At 40.6% G+C, this 14,699-nt stretch overlaps 1 protein-coding gene across 2 annotated transcripts in view; it reads left to right on the forward strand.

Moving 5' to 3' along the window:
• Positions 1-14,699, forward strand: part of nsmfb (NMDA receptor synaptonuclear signaling and neuronal migration factor b) — a 58,578-nt gene continuing 43,879 nt past the window's right edge. For both annotated transcript variants that reach the window (XM_084359844.1, XM_084359845.1), the window contains exon 1: positions 1-284. In XM_084359844.1, coding sequence (XP_084215970.1) covers positions 214-284 — 71 coding nt within the window. In that variant the 5' untranslated portion in view covers positions 1-213. The remainder of the gene's footprint in view (positions 285-14,699) is intronic.

The following is a 14,699-nucleotide window of genomic DNA, read 5'->3' on the forward strand; positions in this document are numbered from 1 at the left end:
GCTCGCTCGTCCTCCGGCTGCGCTCAGCCTGCTTCTTTCTGGAACATTCAGTTTTATCCGAACACATGACATGAAATAACTGCGGTCGGTACCGGCTGGACTGGGAGGATTCTTCTTTCCCCTTCTGGTGTTTTTTCTACCTCGCTTGTTTCCCTTGTCAATCAGTGTGTGGAATGGTCTGCGTTTTCTCTCCTGGGTCGTTTCCACTTCAGCATGGGAACTGCGGTATCAAAAAGGAAGAACCTGAGAAGTGATGCCATATCGTCCGTGGCCGCTAAAGTTCGGTGAGTAGCTCCGTCCGGGGTTTGAGGTGGCCGGGGTCGGAGCGCTCGGAAACCGCAAGGAGGAAATGTGCGTAGCGCAGCTGAGACTGCTGCTTCATCTGTGGTTAACTCGGTGTTCTGCAGGCGCTTCAGATCAACTTAGCTCATGTTCTGTGATTAATGCACTTTGACGAGGGATACTTACTCTTCATGAATCCAGCTGGTAAAAGTAACATAAAACCGTGGAGAATTGTTATTAAACATTTTTGCCTGTGATCTGGCTTTATGAGCCTGATACCATGCTGTGCACGGCAGCATAAAGACCTAATTATGACTTATAAGGAGAAGCTTTGTTTTAGAGCTGAAACCATCAGCTGTTTATTGTTTGTCTCTGACATCTTTACACTGAATGTGTTTTTAAAAAAATTATATTTACTATTTTCTGAATTTTCTTTAGACCAAGTGATTAATTACATCAATTAATGGCCTGGTCTAAAAGATGTCAGAAAATAGTAAAAAGGATTAAAACCAGTGAAACAGTCAAGTGATTCATTGATTTAATGAATCAACACAATGATCTGCATATTAAACAACAGCAAAATCAATCATTAGCTGCGGCCTTAGCAAAAAAAACAACCCAAAAACACAACTTATAATTAAGTAAAAGTGGTTCCTGGCAGTTTAACACTCAGTTTCAGACACACACCTTTAAATAAAAATGAACTCAAAGTCAAAATTACATTCTGTCATATTTGGGTTGATTCAGCTTGATTTTAGTTTCTCTCTGCATAATCGTCTAAACATAATCAAAACATCATTACCAGCAAAAATAAGATGAGGACGCCGCTCCATCGGACCTGTACAGACTGCACTTCCTTTGTTTTAAAGACATTTAAAGTCATTGACCTGGACTCACTGGACTTGTGACTAAATTGTGACATTTATCTCTGATGTTATGAGTCATGCCATGAAGAGTCTTGGTGTCATGTGTGTGTTGTGTGTGTTGTGAGTCTGAAGGCAGGATGACTAATGCTCTGTGGTAGGAGATGTGGTCTGCGTTGCCCACTGACTGACCTCGGGAGGCAGAACACAGACGAATGAAGCATTTCTGCTCTCAGAAGTAGATCTACTCGTGCACACAACGTATGACCTTTCCATCTACTTACACAGTCAGCACCACACTGCCTTACGCACACATTCTCCAGCTCAGTTTTTCTTTTTCTTCATTTTTCCATTTATCTCTTTATCGCCTCCTTCTCTGCCTCAGTTGCTCTTTCACACCTCACAGTTAACTCTCAATAAATCACGACGGCTGCAGCGAGCTCCCTGAACACAAGGCAGCCTCTCTGGTACTCTCTCTGCGTTTGTTAATTTGTCGCTCCTCTATAAGTTATTTGTTCAGTAGTTGTCCTTGTTTGTAGCTGTTTGTCTATTTCAGCATGAGTACACAATGTAAAACCGGAGTCAAATTCCTCGTATGTGTACACATACTTGGCCAGTAAAACAGATTGTGATCTGTCTGCAGCCAAGGCAACTGTTCTCGGATGTCCAATTATACCCCTATCATACTGGACAAAAGACCCACTGACACCCAAGAACATCTGCCTTTTGTCTTTAATGTGAATGTGTACAGTACTCTGCAGGAGTCAAGGGTGTTTATCAGCATCGATCAGCTGTGGAAACACAAAACCTGTTGTTGCTGTGCTGTGATGTGTGTTGAAGTGAAGGATGCTGGCTTATCTTATTAATACTTTTCTGTCCGATTCTGTTCAAGCAGCAGTGAGTGTGCTGTTCAGTCGGTGAAAGAGAGTTTGAAAGAGAAATAGTTCCTCCACCACTGTCTGAACATTGTTAATGACGGACAAACCAGGGCTTTGTTGCTTGGGAAAGTATTGTGGTTTGGATTAACACAGTCCCATACAGATAGCGAGCATCTTTTCTTGTAAAATGCCTGGTGTAATCACTAACATAGGTTTATTTACTGGTGGAAAATGTCTTCACAGTGGCAACCCTAGCTCGGATTAATAGTGTCTTGATCTAGCAGATGATCTGAGTTTATCTGTTGTGCAGTGAAAGAGCTATGGCAAGGTTGTTTCCCTCTTAACAAATCCAATCCCATGATAACGGCAATGCAGAGGAAGTGAATGTGTTTCTCATCTTCCAGCACTCACAGGAAACATCAGTACCGAAGCACTTGGCCTTATAGCTTCAGATTGAATCATATACACTACAAACACTACAGTAACATCCAGACCAATGCTTTTCATGTCAGTGATGTGACTGAAAGTAGAGCAGCTAAGTTAGATCAAGTTAAGCAATTAGAAAAAAGGATCCCTGTGCTTCTTTTTACACAGACGAGGTAGAAAAAACATCTTCATTATACGTGATGGACCACAGCCATGTAATTATGAATCCAAGAGGCAGGGAACAGTCAAGAATGAGGAGAGATAACAGCCCTGGGTGAGAGGAGAACCAGTGGAGAACTGGTCAGGTGTCTTGGTGATTGGCGTTAGCTGACGACTGTGTTGCTTTATTTCATAGTGTTGTAACATTTATCACATTCTGGGCTGTACCAAAACTAGAAACCATCATTTAATACTTGGACAGTCACTAGTTTAATTGTCAGACCAAACTATGCTTGTGTTCATGGTGTTCTACCACAGAGTGGAGTGGGAAGTGAGAGAGAGAGAGGGGCCGTGTTTCCTAAATGTTGGACCACATTGAGTCATATATTTACTTTTTTTGTTGCATTAGAGATGCAACAGTAAAATACAGGCATTAAATCTAGTATAAGTCCTGTGGACTCACAGGCTGTATATCTGCAGCCTGCACAATGTAATAATATGAAAAGTAGTACAGCTAAATGACAGCTGTCCAGACTGACTGCCAACACTGCCTCATGTGACTGGAACAGTGTGGAGACCAGAAGCATTTTTTCTGCCATTTTTCCAAACCCCCAAAAAGATGACTTGCAAGTCGCATAAAGTCATATATTAACTTTTCAGCCCACACAATGTTCTTTTACCTTGTTTGTCCAGACTTGATATAAATGTTGATTTTTCTGGGTCTTTATTGAAAATGTTAATATATACATTTCCAAACATGTTAACTTAAAGGGGCACTATAGAGTTTTGGAGAAGAAATTCAAACTTAGAATTTTAACATTTACAATATGAATGAGGTAATAATACAAACAAAATAAAATATTTTTCCATAACTGATTAAACAAGCTGTTCTTAGAGGAAAACCAGGTCCCAGAACTCTATTTGAAGTTAGAGAGGTGGCAGGGTCCGCCACATATAAACAAAGAAAAACATTCAGGATTTTCGGTCAGGAAAATGAAGAGTTTGGTTATTTAGTTTGTTTCGGCACAAAAATCAGTCAATAAAGATTTTTTCCTTCTGATTAAAATGTCTTCCCAAAAACTACACAGTGCACCTTTAAAGTGGCCGACTGCTGAAACCACCTAGTGGCATGGTGTGTTTTCAGTTAAAGGTGTCATCATCATCTCCCCAGCAGAGCTGAACAGCTCTACACGTGCAAGTTGTTCCACAATAAATACTGTATATGTACCTAGTTGTGCACGTACAATCCTGTCAGTCACTGTGTGTGCGAGGAAGAAGGACTCCACCTGACCTACACACTCAAAACAAGTAATTAGGCAGAGTTACACCACAGGGACAGAAGCAGAGGGAGCGATTGTGTTTCAAGTTCTGAGCTCACAAATGATTAATCTATATTAATTTAAAACCTGCAGAGTCACTTGGGATTATAACCGAGGATAATCTTAAACTGCACAGCAGTAGCTTTGGATAAACATTCAGCACCAGCTGCAGTAATGCTGTCAGTTGTTGCCTATTCAAAAAGTGTCTGGTGCCAGGCTTCACACGAGGTTCATGGAAGATCGCATCAGGTCAGTAAATATGTTCCATATATATATATATATGAGACACAAGTCAGTCATTCCTGGAGTCTGTAATGACAACATTTTCTAATTCCTTATACTTTCTGTGTGTTCGATCTTCATGTATATCTCTGCAGGCAGGAAATGACGCACAGATAGTTTTGTGTCCAGTGGTTGTTACCAAAATGTTACAGTGACCTCATTATAACTTATCCATTGATCAATAATGAGAAATACCTCTTCTTTAAATTGTATTACAAATAATAATTACATTTACACTATCTTCCTATTTTAAAGCGCATATTGTAGATGGTATATACAACCCCTGGCAAAAATTATGGAATCACCACTCTTGGGAGGATGCTCATTCAATTGTTTAATTTTGTAGAAAAAAAAGCAAATCACAGACATGCCACAAAACAATTATTTTCAAAATATTATCAAAATGCCAACCTTCAGGCTTTAAGAAACATTAAAAAAAAGGAAGAAAGAAAATTGTTGTAGTCAGTCACAATTGCTTTTTTTAGATCAAGCAGAGGAAAATATTATGGAATCATGAAAAACACTACACCATTAGTACTTTGTTGCACCACCTCTAGCTTTTATAACAGCTTGAATTCTCTGAGGCATGGACTTAACTATTGACAAACAGCATTCTTCATCAATCCGGCTCCAACTTTCTCTTATTACTGTTACCAGATCAGCCTTGCAGGTCGGAGCCTTGTCATGGACCATTTTCTTCAATTTCCACCATAGATTTTCAATTGGATTGAGATCCGGACTATTTGCAGGCCATGCCATTGACATTATAAGTCTTTCTTGAAGGAAAGTTTTCACGTCTTTTGCCCTATGGCAAGATGCATTGTCATCTTGAAAAATGATGTCATCATCACCAAACATCTTTTCAATTGATGGAATGAGAAAAGTGTCTCCCCCGTGCCTTTACCTGACATGCAGCCCCATATCATCAATGACTGTGGAAATTTGCATGTTTTCTTCAGGCAGTCATCTTCATAAATTTCATTGGAACGGCACAAAACAAAAGTTCCAGCGTCATCACCTTGCCCAATGCAGATTCGCGGTTCATCACTGAATATCACTTTCATCCAGTCATCCACAGTCCATGATTGCTTTTCTTTAGCCCACTGTAACCTTGTTTTTTTCTGTTTAGGTGTTAATGATGGCTTTCGTTTGGCTTTTCTGTATGTAAATCCCATTTCCTTTAGGAGATTTCTTATAGTTCGGTCACAGACATTGGCTCCAGTTTCCGCCCATTTGTTCCTCATTTGTTTTGTTGTGCATTTTCTGTTTTCAAGACATATTGCTTTCAGTTTTCTATCTTGACGCTTTGATGTCTTCCTTGGTCTACCAGTATGCTTCCCTTTTACAACCTTCCCATTTTCTTTGTACTTGGTCCAGATTTTAGACACAGCTGACTGGGAACAACCAACATCTTTTGCAACATTCCGGGATGATTTACCTTCTTGAAGAAGTTTTATAATCCTCTCCTTTGATTCAACTGACATCTCTCGTGTTGGAGCCATGATCCATGCCAATCCGCATGGTGCAACAGCTCTCCAAGGTGTGAGCACTCTTTTTTAACTGCAGACTAATTAGCAGATTTAATCTGATTCAGGTGTTTGTTTTAGAACTGCAAATTACAGAGTGATTCCATAATATTTTCCTCAGAATTGAGTGATTCCATAATATTGTCCTCTGCTTGATCTAAAAAAAGCAATTGTGACTGACTACAACAATTTTCTTTCTTCCTTTTTTTTAATGTTTCTTAAAGCCTGAAGGTTGGCATTTTGAAAAATAATTGTTTTGTGGCATGTCTGTGATTTGCTTTTTTTCTACAAAATTAAACAATTGAATGAGCATCCTCCCAAGAGTGGTGATTCCATAATTTTTGCCAGGGGTTGTACTTAAAAAAAAAAAGGTTGAAATCAAACTGTAATTTTCTAAATAAAAAAAAATACAGTTCCTCTTTTTTACCTGTAAATCTTTTAAAATTTTTTATTTAAAATGTATTTTAAATTTAGCCACAGGCAATGGCTCCATAAAGAACAGCCACTGCAGTGGTTCTCCTCTGCTCCGTTTGTTTGACAGTGAAAGTGATAAAAAGTGAAAAAAAAAAAACCCTGGAAAAATAGTGATTTCAACTTATCTTCTGTTGAATTCTAGTTTAATTTTCCTCTATGTGTTGGCACTGGCATTTTATCTCTCAACTCTTTAACTCTCAAAATGCATTAAAATGCATAGATTTAAACCAAAGACTTCAAAAATTTGCCCGCACATCCCCGGCATGACCTCGGTATTTCTAAAATCCTGGCTAGTGCCCTGGTCACAACTGCAGCATTAAGTGTATCTTCAACATCAGGGAGCTCTCTGTCCTGAGACAGCTGAGCATAAGCCATATTTGATTGTTTTCCTCTCTCATCCCTCTCCTGTTCTTTGCTAGATGAATTCCACACCAGCCAGGTGGACAAACATGAACATGCTGTGAAGAGTTTACTAAGAACACCATGCAGGATTTTGGCGTATTCATAAAGATATTCTTTCTTAGATTTGTCAAATAAATCCCTCTGTTGACAACATCTGACGTTGTGTTAGCATTTAGAAGTTGGGTTGCATGGTCAAAAGTCAGGCATGAATCAGGGAACTTTGTAGTTGTGCATCCTATGGCTGAATGTTCTCATTAACTTGAAGTTAAACATGGAACTAATTATTGTAACTACAGTCAGGCCATCCAGTTATTTTCCAATACAGTATATGAAAAGACGGACGATGACAAAATAAATCTGCATTAAAAATGGTTTGATTTTGGTTCATTGCAACGCTGATACAGTATGAAATGTCTCGACACTTATTTTTTAATACTCTCGGGGGTTGAGCAGGGAAAAGATAGGAAAGGTCAAAAAGGGTTGTGAGCATCTTGTAAGCTTGCAGGGTCTTTGTCTTTTACTATGCACTTAATTTTGTATTAATGTCTGTGTTTTTAAGGGAAGTTGGGTGAAAATGTGTTTTCCTTTATGCAGTGTCTGAAGCACTTAGTGATGGCCCGAACTGCTTCTCTGTCCCATTTATGATGAATCTTTCTAGAACAACACACCAAAACCAGGCCGTCTGCTTTGATCAACCACTCGATAGTAAACATAATGAGCACTTTAGAGGTGATGTTACCTTTTAATATTTCAAGAATGTTTGAGTCACTTCTGAACGGAATTGCACAGCACAACAGTTTTCAGGCAGTAATAGTTTCCACTTTGGTGAAAATGTGATTTCATGGCCTCTTTCCACAAGTCTGTGTCAGCAGCGAGCCTTTCCTCATCACTGCACAGATTAGCTCCAGCCACGGTCCAGTGTGGCTATTAGCTATAAAACATCTGGGTCCCCTCTCTCAAACATAAACGTGTCAGAATCACTGGTGGAAAACCAGATCTGAGGCCTCGCACCAGGCTAAAGGTAAAAGGACACTGCTTTTGCAGTAGTAGCTCCTACACTCTGTAACTCTCTTTCATTGAATTTATGCAATGTGGACACTGTTGAAACATTTGAAAAGCAGCTGATGACCCATTTATTTAAAACTTACTTTTGATCTTACTTTTTGTATCTGCTATTTTACATTACTATGTTTTTGCCCCTAGCATGCTGACTGGCTGGCTGTTTTTCTTTCTTTGCTTGTTGTTCTGTTTTTCTGTTTATGTTTTTGTTTTTCTGTAATTGTTGTTGTGAAGCACTTTGTGCCTTTTTGCTCTTGATAGTTATATCACTTTCACACACTATCCCCAATAATTACATGTAATAGTTTACTTCTAAGTGCTGTATCGTAGGTTCTAACTAACTGGAGGGGAGTTGCAGGCTTTTAAACTCTGTGTGGGAGTGTCCTTACAGGACACGTGTGAGCTCTGAATTTCAGAGTCGTTAGGGTCTTTTAGCTAGGTTTTGACAAAGGTCCAGTTTGGGTAGCAACAGGTTTTAAGTGCTCCCCTGATGTGCTTCTGTTCCCTCTCTTTCCCCTCTGTCTTAGTGGGAACGGTCTCAGCCCAATGGTTTAGGGTTCTGATGTGACCCCCAGCTTGTGCTCCAGTGGTTGATGAGAGTTGAACAGCAAGTACTGATCTGTGTGTAGGTTTTCTGTACACCTCAATGTGCTTCTGTCTTCTTCAATGTGTACTGCACAGTCCAAGAAGGGTAGACTGTCTCCACTGACATCTTTCCGCATGAACTCAATGTTATTGTCCACAGCATTAATGTGTTCTGTGAAGGCTTCCACTTCCCTTGCTCTGATTTCGACCCAGGTGTCATCCACATACCTGAACCAGTGGCCAGGAGCAGTTCCTGTGAAGGTAATCAAGGCTCTGCTCTCATCTTTTTCCATGTAGAGGTTGGCCCATAGTTTTTTTGCATTTCCCACACAACTGGGCTACCTGCTTGAAGATGTGTCTTAAACCAATGATGCACTTGTCCCAGTCCCAGCAGTACTATCAAAGAATCACCGCTAACAAAGTGGCTCCGCTAATTCAATTACAAACACGTTTCATCTCCTATAACTTCTTCACAATAAAACCCCCATTACTTAGTAATTTAAAATGTTCTATTATGAAGCAGCATTACAGGAATGAAAGAACAAACACGACGAGAAACTAAAGAGATTAACTTAGAAGGTACACAAGTACTGAGAGCTGGACACACTGATTTTTATAAACGTCTTTCTCTCAAGTTTCCTGCACATGAGTTGGCTATCGATTTGAGGGGGAGACGGGTGCTTGTTACGGGTTTGTCACAGTCGCGAGACGTTGCCACAGGTGGAGGAGGAGGCAGGACTATCACGGTTTGGCCCTGCTCCAGAGCAGGTCCATTGCCAGCGGGGCTTGGCTCAACTTGGTGCAGTAAAACTGGTGATGGAAAAGCAAAGTAGCGTGGCTCAGATTGATTTGGCGTGGCCAAAAGTGCTAGTGGGAAAATGGCAATAGCCTTCAATGTATTCCTAAATAAGCATGGTGTTGCTCCCTTAAAAGGACCATAGACTTGTTAGGTGTTAGGGGGTCAGGGTTAGGGTTAGATTCCACAGGGCTGTGGAATCTGCCACGGCTATGAGGCGGTCTCCAGAGTTGACCGCGGTCATCTTAGAAAAATGCTTAAAACGGACAAATAACGAAACGATTTAACAACGTAGCCTACTGAACAGCAGTAAAAGCACAACAATCAAGGAGAAATTATGAAATGAACACAATCTGAACAAGTCAACATCAGGCAGGCATGATGCTCCGCTTCTGAAGCACTCCCAGAGCGCTAGGTAACAGAGACATGGTCAGTGGAATCAAGGGGTAATTGGTGTATGGTATGAGTCCCAGTGGATTAGTAAGCACCTGAGGTGATGTGCAGTCTGATGTCTGATGGTAAGAAGGAGCCCCCCAAGCACTTTGAGGCTTGTGGCTAGATGAGTCTGTGGCTGAACAGGCTCCTGAGCCACCTCAATTCGGCCTCTTCTCAGTCACTGCCTCCACACTGTCCAGTTCCATCCCCACCACAGAGTTGGCCTTCCTGGCCAGGTTATTCAGTTTGATTGTGCCACAGCTGCTACTGCCACCTCCCCAGCACACCGCAAAAGCAAAGAAGATAAAACTGGCCACCACAGACTGGTAGAACATCCGTAGCAGCCTAGTTCACACATTCGACAGACCTGAGCCTCCTCAGAATTAACAGCCTGCTCTGTCGTTTCCTATAGAGGCTTCAGTGTTGTCTGACAAGTCCAATTTGTTGTTCAGTTAAACCCCTTGGAACTTGTGCCAACCCCCTCTCCATTTATTGCAACAGGTGTGTGGGGGCTCCTTCTGGATGTCCACTACCAGCTCCTTGGTTTTCCTGATGTTGAGCTGTAGTTGGTTCCTGTCACATCATCCCTTAAAGTTCTCGACTAGGTCTCTGTACTCCTCCTCCTTATCGCCTGTGATGCAGCCAACAATTGAGGAGTCGTCCGCGAACTTCTGCTGGTGGCATCTTCCCAAGTTGAAGCAGAAGTAGAGGGTACAACAGTAAAGTTCCCTTGACTGTGCCAGTGTGGCACGCTACCATGTCAGACAAGCAGCCTTGCAGCCTGACATACTGTGGCCTGTCTGTCGGGTAGTCCATAATTCATGCCACGTCCTGGTCCACCTGCATCACTGTGACTCTCTTAGCCAGCCACAGTGGCCAGACAGTGTCAAAGCACTGTAGAAGACAAAGAACATGATCGTGACAGTGCTTTGCAGCTTCTCCAGTTGCGTGTAAGCTCTGAGAAGCAGGTAGATAATGGCATCCTCCATGCCGATGTCAACCCAACCCGGTGTGTGTGTGTGTGTGTGTGTGTGTGTGTGTGTGTGTGTGTGTGTGTGTGTGTGTGTGTGTGTGTGTGTGTGTGTGTGTGTGTGTGTGTGTGTGTGTGTGTGTGTGTGTGTGTGTGTGTGTGTGTGTGTGTGTGTGTGTGTGTGTGTGTTTCAGCTCGCCTCTCTGGCTCAGTCAAGACACCATTGTCAATATGTGGATACGAACTTAGAAACACAATCAAAAAACAGCAGTGACATTTTTTCTAATAGATTATCAGTGTGTTTTCTTGCCCTTCACTTGCTGCAAGCAGAGAAAATAGAACAGACGCAGAAACTATTTCTGCAGATCGCGAGCTGGCACTCATCTGAGCAGCCCAGTTGGTTAAAATGGGCACCGGAACAAAGCTGGCAGTGTTTTTTGGGTACTTAACAGTGCTTCAGCATCCTGTGTGTCCTTAAGTCTTTATTTGAAGATGCGGGGTCCTCGGAGGATTTAGCAGGATGAGCATTCTCGAGCAGGGTGAAAGGCCATGATCCTTGTTCCTTGTAATACATGTGCTTGAACCACAGTACATGAAACATAAGTAGGTTTAGATGCAGTGCACAATTTAATACAAATGCACTTTTGCAGTTCCATATACATGATAATGAAATGTTAAAACAAAAGGTATATAATCATTATTAACAGCATGAATTGCAATTAAGCACCATTACACACCAAACATCCAAACACCACTATACACACCATGATGTGTGGCTATAGCATTATACCATCCTTGTCACCAGTCAGAACATTGATTTGCTCACCCAAATGAATTATGTGCGTATTCTCAGGCCATTGTCTGTTCAAGATTCATTTATCATCCTACAACAAAGGGTTGTACAACAAAATTAAAGCTGTCTTCTCGTTGATAAAAACAAACAACAAATAGGGTGAACAGACTGTTTCTTGGTAGGGACCTTCTCAACTGATATCACTGATGCTTGGTAGATGGGTATTAGTGTTGTCACGATACTGGAAATTCCAACTTCAGTACAATACCTTAAAAATAGTGATAGTCAATACCATGTTTGATATCACAGGGAAAATGGACATTGAGGGCATACAATTTTAGATTTCTATTGAAAGATATATATATATAACAAAGATTGTGTACTGTGTGTCAATAACAAGAGCATCTAAGTTCACCTCTGCAGAAGGGTTAGAGTTAGAGCTATGTTGGCACAGTGGTTATGTGTGAATTCGCTGTTGGAGAGGAGAGCAGAAAAATGCAGCCTGTATGGTGAAAATTGATATTGAAACCATTTCAAATATTCAATAGTGGTATGTATCAATATTTTGATATTGTTCACAACACTAACACTAATGGGTACCATCTGTCCTGGGCTGTATACATGCCATGTCAAGTTGTAAGCGTTGACAAGAACTTGGCATGGAAATTTTGCAGTCTGAAGTTTCCTCAAGAAGTACAGTCGTTTCTGAACAGGTTCTCTGTGATGCTGATTGCCAGCAACCTAAAACTGTCCACCTGTTCTCCCTCAGCTCCACTGATATAGGCAGAGGTGTGTGTCTTTGCATCCTATAAAAAAAACAACCCAAAAAACAAAAACAAAACAACAACAATCAGCTCATTGGTGTTATTGAAGTTGAGCAGTAGATTGTTCTCTGTGCACCAGTCTGTATTTATTTTGATTGATCCCCCAATGGGAGTGATTTGAGCAGGTAGTCCTGGACTAATAGTTCTGAGCTAGGTTCATCTTCAACTTTCACACTTTTCTCAGGCCATGATGGCCACACACTCACATGGTAATATTTGTTACAGTATTGCTTCAATTCACAATGGATTATTAGGATGAAGTAATTGGAGAACCTTACTGCTGTTAGACCCTGATAATACTCAACAGGGGACAAATACCTCAAGTTTTTTTTCAAATTGTCAAAATAAAAGGGGCAATAAGGAGGAGTTTGGATCAGATGGGTAGCCATTAACCAGCTCCTAAGTCAGTCCTTTTGCTCTGCTATGAAATTAGCAAATGAACATCCCTGCCACCCTAACAGCATCAGTCATTTAACCATCTTAATACGTGTGAGGGAAGAAAGCTCAGGCATCCCTGAATCCAATAATTTTTTTCTGAAATGAATCTCAGATGAGGTCACAGCAAGACACAAAAGAAGAGGATAAGTGTTTAGCAAGATGTATGTTGAGTCAACAAGCCATGTTTCTTCCTTGTTGTTTCCTCTAATAGATAGAGAATGAGGAGTACATACAGAAGATAGAATTGATGCTATAGTCAGGCTGTCAATATTTCAATGATTACAAGTGATGGGGAGGGAATATATTTTTTATTAAGAAGCCATTAAGAAATATATAAGCTTTTGTAAAGTTTTTTTTTTGTTTGTTTGATTGTATTCACTAAATATCAACAGTTATAATACAATTCTATTCATTGTCATACTTTTTAAACAGTGTAGACACATTGGCCAATGTCGTCAGTATGAGACAGGTACAAATACTGTGTCACTTCTCTGTATAAAGGCTGTGACTTGGCTGGCTGTGAAGTCCCAAGAAGAAAAGTCTTGGGACTTGCTTGAGAGTTCGACCAAATGACTTAAGCCACATGACTGTGTAAAGACAGTTCCCACCACATCGTAGGTGTGTAGCATAAATTGACTACAATTTGCATTTCATTGCACAATGCTTTGTTGTAGAATAAATAAAAATGAACCTTGAACTTTATAGTTTAAATGTTGCACAACCACTTATTAACTCATGTTCCAATCCTCAAAAGTACACACATGGCAACATAGATAGACAAGTGCTTGAGGTAACTATGTGTTCAAAGAATACTTGTCATGTACTGTGTTCACAAAAAGCCTCTACATGTAGAAAACACATTTCAAGACACATGGACAAAAGCAAAACCACTCAATCAAACTAGCAGAGGAGAGGCCCTTCTGTGCCTTTCATCACCGTGCCATTAGAAGTGAACGTTTCCCCAGGCATCCATTTACTGCACCATCCATATGTGCTTCATATATACTGTACATTTCATCCCACTCCTTCACATACTGAGAGAAGGACAGGAGAGAAGCCTGGCATATGACCAGCTCATAAGATGATAATATCATCTAATTTCTTAATAATATGTCTCCTCTCTGTCCCCCCATCACTCCTTATTTAATACTCTTTCCTTCCTATTATGCCTCCCTTCTTCCTCCCACTTCCCACTCCCTTCTTACTTTCTATTTTGGTCTTATAAACACATCTTCCTCTTGTCACCATGTTCTCCCTCCCCCTCCTCATGTCACATGGCTGAAAACATGCAGTAGGATAAAACTCCAAAAGCACAGAGCAAAGCGGCTGGTGCAGCTGCGTGGGGCCATGGCAATATGGGGCATAGCCGGATGGAGGCCAACTGTGGTGTATTATTAATGTGTTAAAAGTCTCTGACACGTGTTTTTATATTTAGTGTTTCAAAACATGTAACAGTCTGTAAGGGTGAGAAATAAATGAATGCATTTAAAAACTGAGCTGAATGCCATCATAAAGCTTGTTCGATGACCCTATATCTTGAGGAGCATGTTGAGCCTTTGCTGTGGCTGTGGAGAAAATTCACGAGAGCCATTGGGAGAATGAATATGTGTGTACAGTATGAATGTGTGTGGGATTGTGTGTGTAGCTTTTCTCCTATCCTTGTGAGAACTCAGTCTCATCACATACTGTACAAAGATAAGGCAAGTACTCCACACTGAGGATACATTGTAATGGTTTTGTCAAATTTGTTGAGAAGTTAGGGTGACTTTAGGAATTAGATTAAGGTGAGTGGAATCAAAGGGTAAAAGGTTGGACCAAAATCAGTTAAAAATATAGTAAATGGATGCACTCCCTAATTATTTTTTTCAGCCTTTTTTTGGAAACCAGCAAACATTTTGACATTTGTAACAGGTGTAACTAATATAATTAATGTAACTAGTGTCATGCACTGGCACAACTTAAAGGTGTGCTTAAACAGAACCAGCCTTAAATATTGAACCTTAAATAGATCCTCCTACTTCTTATCTATTTCACCCAAACTGTCTACAATGAAAATAATGACCCCCAAATCCCATTTCTTCCCAGCTCACAGTTGATGCTAATTATAAACAGTTTGATTATGAGGAATTATGGCCCAGTAATGATTGGAGCCTTTATTTACCTAGACTGCAGAAAGCACCAGACCTTT

Source organism: Pagrus pagrus (assembly GCF_965226575.1).
Source record: "Pagrus pagrus genome assembly, chromosome: 8".
Lineage (NCBI taxonomy): Eukaryota > Metazoa > Chordata > Actinopteri > Spariformes > Sparidae > Pagrus > Pagrus pagrus.